This window comes from Pristis pectinata, chromosome 32, assembly GCF_009764475.1.
Source record: "Pristis pectinata isolate sPriPec2 chromosome 32, sPriPec2.1.pri, whole genome shotgun sequence".
NCBI lineage: Eukaryota > Metazoa > Chordata > Chondrichthyes > Rhinopristiformes > Pristidae > Pristis > Pristis pectinata.
This window is the reverse complement of record NC_067436.1, coordinates 6,266,388-6,274,392: the sequence shown is the minus strand read 5'-3', so window position 1 is coordinate 6,274,392 and position 8,005 is coordinate 6,266,388. Positions and strand designations below refer to the sequence as shown.

Here is an 8,005-nt window from a genome sequence, read left to right as displayed (position 1 = left end):
CACACCCCACCCCACCCCCTCGTTGGCAGCAAGCAACCCCCCCCCCCCCCCCCCCCCCATGCATGTCAATGTTGGGGAACTCAACAATGGTAAGGTTATTGAATAGCAAGAATGGGTGGATAGATTCTCTCTTGTTGGAGACACTCACTTCCTCGCACTTTGGTGATACATTTATTATTTGTCATTTATCAGCTGATGCCTTAAAGTTGTCTAGGTCTTAATATTTGGATTGTTCTATTAGCTAAGAAGTTGAACATTGTACAATCATTAAACATCCCCATTTCTGGATGGAAGGTTGATGGAGCAGCTAAAGACGGTAGGGTTTATGACACTTCAGAGGAACTCCTGCAAAAAAAAATGTATGGGGGCTGAAATGATTGACCTTTAATAACCACAACCATCTCCATTTGTGCAAGCTGGTAGATGGAACTGGAAAGTTGCTCTGGTAGACAGCTGGCACAGACATGATGGGCTGAAAGGTCCCCCTGTGCTGTTGTAACCATCCTACAATTCTAAGAAACACTCAAGTACTTTTTTTACTGCAGTGCTGTGTTCAGCCTCCACTATCCTCTCTGACAGAAGGTTCTCAATTCCCCTTCGGGATGAAAACATTTATGCCTGGCTTCTAATAAAGGAGCTTTTGCACAAATAATTATGCTACAGAAAGAAATTTGTTCCAGTCTGTAAATTTATTGTACCTGTACTGGTGAGCTGTTGTTCCAAACCATTGCTTCCCCGTCGCTCTCCCACACAAAGTGCACCTCTTTGCCTTTCCATTCTTGGGGAATGGTGAACGTTACCTTGAACCAGGAAGTCCACCATCTACAGTTTAAACAAAAGTCTATTTAACAATTGTACGAATTAGAATAAGCTTAAGTTTACAGGTTCTCTCTTTATCCAAGCTTTGGATCATCTGCCCTAATATTCTTATCTGACTGACCGAATTTTCTTTCAAACCACACTCGAGAAACAATTTGATACAACTTGCTTCATTAAACATGCTAGAGATACGCATTTGCTTTTATTGGACAGATTCCCGACTAAGCTCAACTCACAATCCAAGTTTTTCACGATGAAAGGTAGTAAAAGAAAAATAAAGGCTTATAATTAATAAAAGTAACAAAAAGTGAAAAATAATGAGCACCAAATATTCAGATGAAGTTTCAACTGACAGAGAAACTTTTATTAATGTGAAGTGCCTTCATGTCTGCAAATTTTGTGAAATGGTATTAACTACAGGGTATCCCTGGGTTATGAACACCCGACTTATGGAACTTAAATAACATTATTAAATTCTGAAGTCTGACATAAATACATGTTTGTTCCAACAAACGGCAGACCTAGTTTCTCTCTCCACTTCCAGCAATTGTTCTTTCTTACTAGTCTAATATGCTTTTGATGCTATTCTTTACAATACTGGGGAGGTATGGTTATCATAAAGTGATTAGTGTATTTTCCAATCTATGGACAAAGTCAACTTAAGGACGAATTCAACTTAAGGACATCTGTAAAAATGGAACCCCTTTGTTACCTGGGGATGGCTCATAAGTGAAAATTTATCAAGCCAGTTGTTCCTATTTTCTTATATATACTTACGTTGGTCCAAAAGAATCTCCAACTTTAGCAGCTGTAAAATTTCCCTTCACTGCCTTCTCATATGGAATACGTGACTGTGTCAGAAAATAGGACAGCGATTCAATTGGACAGCTAGCACCGAACAGCCTACAAGAGACAAGGCACTACATCTTTAGCTGCTGCTGTACCAATAAATGCACACTGCAGTCCATTATATTCTAAACTTATAAATAAATAATAGAAAATACTGGAAATACTCAACAGGTCAGGCAGCAACTATGGAAAGAGCAATAGAATTAACAATTCAAGTCAAAGACTCTTCAAAATGGGAAGGAGAAAAAAAGCAAATAAGGTGGTAGAGATTGGCGGGGGGGGGGAGGGGGAGATGGATAGGACAAAGTGAATGTCTATGACAGGGTGAGGACAGCGTTACCATGGTGATAAGCTGTTGATCAAGATGATAGACAAATGGGGACAGTTAGATGGAAAAGATGGAAAACATATTTTCCATCTCCGTTCCCACAGCTTGACCTGCTGGGCATTTCCTACAACTGTGCATTTCACACCTTCATAAATGTGGGACTCAGAGGAGGGAGGGACCGACAGAGGAGAGAGGGATGGGATGGGGACGGATGGATGGGACGGGAGGGGGGAGAAGCGGGGCAAGGGGAGAAGGAATGGGACGAGGCGGTCGGGGGGAGACGGGAGGGGACGGGGCGGTCGGGGGGGGAAGAGGGGGGAGAGATGGGACAGGACGGTGGGGAAGTGGGGAGGGAGGGGGGGGAAGGGGGGGAGGGAGGGGGGGGGAAGGGGGGGAGGGAGGGGGGGGAAGGGGGGGAGGGAGGGGGGGGAAGGGGGGGGAGGGGGGGGAAGGGGGGGGGAGGGAGGGGGGGAAGGGGGGGGAAGGGGGGGGGGAGGGAGGGGGGGGGAAGGGGGGGGAGGGGGGGGGAGGGAGGGGGGGAGGGAGAGGGGGGGAGGGAGGGGGGGGGAGGGAGAGGGGGGAGGGGGGGAGGGGGGGAGGGAGGGGGGGAGGGAAGGGGGGAAGGTGGGGGAGGGGAGGGGGGGAAACGGGGCGGGGGAGGGGACAGGACGAAGGTAGGGACCCGAGGAGGGAGGGTAATTGGGGAGATGATCAGAGGGCGGGGGTCAGTGTGGGGTCAACGGGGTTGTGTTAATTGGAGAGGGTAACAATCGCTCCTGAGCCCCGGCCCCCTGCCCCACCCACCTCTCTCACCCCTCCCCGCGCCCCTCACCGGCCCCGCAGGTTGACGGCCCTGAAGTACACCGGCGACACGAACTTCTCCACCCGCTCCAGCGTCGCACGGCGGTTCTTCTGCACCAAGCCGGCCATGGCGCACCGCGCTCTACCGTCCCCCCGGCCGCGCCCCACAGCAGCGCCACAACTCCGTTCCGGGCCGCACAGTCCCACCGCTCGGCTGCCTCGACTACCCCCGGGGAGCAACCAGCCTTCTGCTTGCAAAAGTTCAGGAAGCGCATAACCGACGGCTGCGATAACTTTTATAACTTTGCAAATTGTTCGTTTGCTTTTTCTGTTTTGTTAGATTGTTTCTGTTTGCAGAACTGAAATAGGAAGTTTTACATTTGGTTGCAAGACGTAACCTTGGTCATTGACCTGCATCAAAATCAGTGCAATTTACTCCAGCCCCACAACCTTGGGAACTGGTCGCTCCTCCCAATCCGATCCCTTCCCCTGCTGGTGACTGCCACCCTTCATCCGCCTAAACTTCAAATTCTGAAAGTACACTATTCTAAAACCTAAATCTTTGACAACACAGAATTTAAGTGGCACATACTGGTCCTTTTAAAGCACTGAATGTATTTTGGAACATGTATTTTTTTAACTGATGAAAATTATTTTTTGCTTATTTTTTAGGCCCAGGATCATATGTGTTTGACAACACTCATGTGAAGCACATTGGGTAATTATATTTACGTTAAGGGGAAGGTATTTTTTCCTTTTGACGATAGTGGATCTAACACGTCTAATTTTCAATATCGGAGTAACTGGAATACGCAGCCCAGGTTTTGCAGCTTTATGCCGCAATTATTGAATTTAAAAACGAGCATATGCTCAAATTTAGACAAAGCTAAGCCGGAAAAAGTAACCTTGATTAGTAGAATAATAAGGTGCAGGGTATTTTTGACCCATTTTGATCTATCCATTCATTTCTTCTATTTTCTTTAATTTAGCTGTCTCCTTTCATGTCATCATCTTTTAAATGAATCTAGGTAATCCGAGATCCACCACACTATTCTCCACTGCTATCAAAGAGCCTGCACAAACCAAACTGTCGCCCTCTTGTTGTGTTCAACGTTTTCATTTTATGAGCAGTTCACTTTTCTTTGGTGGGAGTTGCTTATGGGGCGTCAAACACTACTGATAATGTAGGGCATTGTATACATTAGGCTATTAGAGGTGCGTGTATTAAGGGTAATATAATAATCATAGAGGATTTTAGTTTACATAAAGACTAGCAAGCACAATCAAAAGTAATTGTGTGAAGGAAGAATTCATATCGTATATATGGCTTTCTAAATCAGTATGTTCAGGAATCAGTAAGGCAACAGGCTATTTTAAGTCTGATCTTGTGCAATGAGAATGGGTCAATTAATAATCTATAGTTAAGGGACCTTTAGGAAGTGTGACCATAATATGATGTGTGTTTGTATAAAGATTGACAGTGATTTAGTTCAATCCAAAATGTAAGTCTTAAATGTAAAGAAAACAAACTAAATATGAGTGAGATGGTAGATTGGTAAACTACATTAAAAGGTACAACAATAAGTGAGAAATGACTAAGATTTAAAGGATTCTTTTAAGGTACACAAGTCCAACAAGAAGGTGCTCTGGACATGGCTGAGATGTTAGTGACAGCATTAGATCAAAGGAAAAGTCTTGCGATGTCGAAGAAAGCAGTAAGCCAAAGACCTGAGGAAATTTCAGAATTCAGAATGATCCTTTACCAGCTGAGATTGAAGAAATTATATTGAGGAATAATGATATGGCAGAGATATTAAACATTTTGTGTCGGAAGAATACTTGATAACCTACTGGAAACAGTGGAAAACAGTAGCTCCGGAGTGAAAGCGGAGCGAAAAGTAATCATGCCTCCTTGGTCCCTGACTCACCCCTCCCCCTGTCGTCTTTATAGAGGCTATCTTTGCTAATGCAGGATCTGAACCCACAACGTCAACAATTCCTCCCCCCACCCCACCACCACAGATGCTGCTCGATCTACCAAGTTCTTCCAGCAGATTGTTTGTTGCTCCAGATTCCAGCATCTGTGGTTTCTTGTGTCTCCTGAAAGTAATCACATTGGTTAGAGAAAGGCATTGATGCAATCAGTAGACTTAAAGCCAATAGGTCCTTGGGACCTAATGGCCCATATTCCCAAGGTTTTGAAAAGGATGACCATGGAAATTGTGGATGCACAGGTTTTCACTTTCCAAAATTCCATAAATTCTAGAACAGTTCTTATTGATTGGTGGGAAGCAAATTATTTAAAGAGAGAAAGAAAACAGGGAGCTGCAGCCCTGTTAGCCTGACATCAGTAATTGGACAGTAGTAACAGGACACTTATAAAGTAATAATGGTATTGTTTGACAAATCTGAGGCTGTAATGAGCAGATTAGAGAAAGGGAAACCAATAGATGTTGTGCATTTGGATTTTTAATTAGTCTTTTATAAGGTACCATGTAAGCGATTATTACACAAAATTAGCGCACACAGGATTGGGGTATGGACTGAAGATTGGTTATTGGACAGAAAGGAGAGAATGGGGTCCCAGCTATTCACAATCTATATCAATGATTTGGATGAGGGGACCAAGTATAATATATCTAAGTTTGCTGATGATGTTTAGCTGGATGACAGTGTGGGCTGTGAGGAGGACGTAGAGATGTTCTGGGGAATATAGACAAGTGAATGACCAGCGACATGGCAGATGGGATAAAGTATGGAAAATTGTGAAGTCATCCACTTTAGTAGAAAACTATAAAACCAGAGTATTTTTTTCCCCCAAAGACATTGAAAGGACTGGTATTTATAGGGGTTTGGGTGTCCTTATACATGAATCATTGCAAGTCAACACTGGCAGCTACTCTGCCCATGACCCCAAGAAATTGCAGAGAGTTGTGGACAGCTCAGCACATCCTGGAAAACGGCCTCCCCTCCATGGACTCTGTCTACACTTCTCGCTGCCTTGGTAAAGCAGACCCCACCCACCCCAGACATTCTCTCTTCTCTCCCCTCCCATCAGGCAGAAGATATAAAAGCTTGAAAGCATGTACTGCCAAGCTCAAGGACAGCTTCTACCCCGCTCTTATAAGATTATTGAATGGTTCCCTAGTACGATAAGATGGACTCTTGACCTCACAACCTACCTCATTGTGACCTTGCACCTTACTGTCTACCTGCACTGCACTTTCTTTGTACTGTAACACTTTATTCTGCACTCTGTTATTTTACCCTGTACTACCTCAATGCACTGTTGTAATGATTTGATCTGTATGGACAGGATGCAAGGCAAGTTTTTCACTGTACCTTGGTACATATGACAATAATAAACCAATTTACCAACACGCAGGTACAGCTAGCTATTAGGAAGCCAAATGCTCTGATCTTATTGAAAGGTGGAGCAGTTGCAAGGGGCAATGGCCTCTTCCTGTCTCTAATCTTTATGGGTCAGCTTTGAGGCTCTTCCTTGCACACAATCCTGGAATGTTTCCCTGATATCCAAATATTCAATGTGTGTTGTAGAGTTTTGGCATATCATCCAACTCCTATCTGACTGACCTCATAATGTGAATGAGCAATTTGCTTGGTTTTTACTGCTGCTCCAGAAAGATTTGACTGTCAAGTAGCAAATCTGCCATTAATCCCATACCACTTTTCACTTCACCATTCTTTTAAACACTAGCTAACATCTGTAAATAGTTTACCTCCCAATGTGTTCTTATATATTGAATTTCATCTGCCACTTATGCACCTATTTACAGATTTTAACTGGAAATTGTAATCCACATTGTAGTCTAGATTAAAAATGAGTCGGTGCATCAATCACAGCCAGTACACTCAGTACATCTTATTTAAATGATTTGCTGTTCATGGTTTAGAATATTTTGGAAGAAATTTTAACCTATATATTGTGCAGTAAAACTCTGAAAATACAGTATATTCAGAACTTCAGTTATGCTGGACTAAGATTTTCCAGTCTATATAATGCTTTTAGTACCCCAACAGATTTTTATTTCACTTAGTTTTCCCCATATTACATAGAAGTATAATAAATTCTCCTGTGAACCCAGTGAGTTTAAAGGGGACAGTGCATTTAAAAGGAGAGCGGGTAACAGAATCCAGCGAGCCAATGCCAAACCATCAGGAATTCTGAACTGGAATATTGAAGTTTCACTGATCCTTGATTTCCAAAATGAAATTTCTTAGGGGCAGCTGCTCCTGCAACTGGAAGTGGGGATCAATTTTAAAAACCCTTGAGAATTGAATGGATGATGGAAAGAATCAATGGGTTGACAATATGTGGTCATAGATTTGTACAGCACAGAAAATGGCCCTTTGGCCCACCATATCCATGCCAGCCCATTGCACCCATCTATACTCATTCCATTGTCCACGTAAGGTCTGTATCCTTCTATGTCTTGGCTATTCAAATGCCTGCCTAAATGCTTCTTAAACATTATGTTAGTTGCAGTTAAAGAAAGATTTTCATTTCTATAACATTTTTCACAAACTCAGCACCCTACACCCTGTTAAATATCTTGAAAGTGTAATAATGTTGAAAACCCAACAACATGCATAGCAACTTCCCACAAGCTGCACTGTGATAGTGACCAGACTTTTGTGGTGGTGACTGAGGGATGAATATTGGCCAGCACACTGGGGGAAATCTCTTCTACTCTTCTTTGAAATGGGTCTATTGGATCTTTTATGTCCACAGGTAGACAACCTTAACTTAATGCCACATGCAAAAAACCACAATGCCAAAGATGCAGCTCTCTTTCTCTATATTACACTGACGTGTCAGGGTAGCTTGTTTTGTGCTCTAGTCTTTGGAGTAGGACTTGAATGTATAACCTTCTGATGCAGAAACAAGAGTGCTATCTATTGAGCCACATTGGACAATAAAACACTCCCATCTTTCCATCAATCATCTCTTTATTCACAGGAAGGTTTCTATATTGTTACACTCCTCTTCCATGAGAATATTTATTTTGGAAATCTAGAATATAATTTCTTTAAAAAGAGGCAGAATTTTTCTGTACCCAAACATTATAAGATATCTGTATTAGTCACATGTACATTGAAACACACAGTGAAATGCATCTTTTTGTGTAGAATTTTCTGGGGGCAGCCCACAAGTGTTGCCACGCTTCCGGCGCCAACATAGCATGT

General features: G+C 43.0%; 1 protein-coding gene across 2 annotated transcripts in view; it reads right to left on the bottom strand.

Moving 5' to 3' along the window:
- man2c1 (mannosidase, alpha, class 2C, member 1) overlaps positions 1-3,120 on the bottom strand; it is a 69,748-nt gene extending 66,628 nt beyond the window's left edge. Inside the window, exons 1-3 of one of the 2 annotated variants that reach the window (XM_052042719.1) lie at positions 2,829-3,120; positions 1,597-1,722; positions 699-822 (exon numbers count right to left, since the gene is read on the bottom strand). In XM_052042719.1, coding sequence (XP_051898679.1) covers positions 699-822; positions 1,597-1,722; positions 2,829-2,926 — 348 coding nt within the window. In that variant the 5' untranslated portion in view covers positions 2,927-3,120. The remainder of the gene's footprint in view (positions 1-698; positions 823-1,596; positions 1,723-2,828) is intronic. The other variant, XM_052042718.1, reaches the window with a different exon arrangement.
- Positions 3,121-8,005: the final 4,885 nt, after the last annotated feature.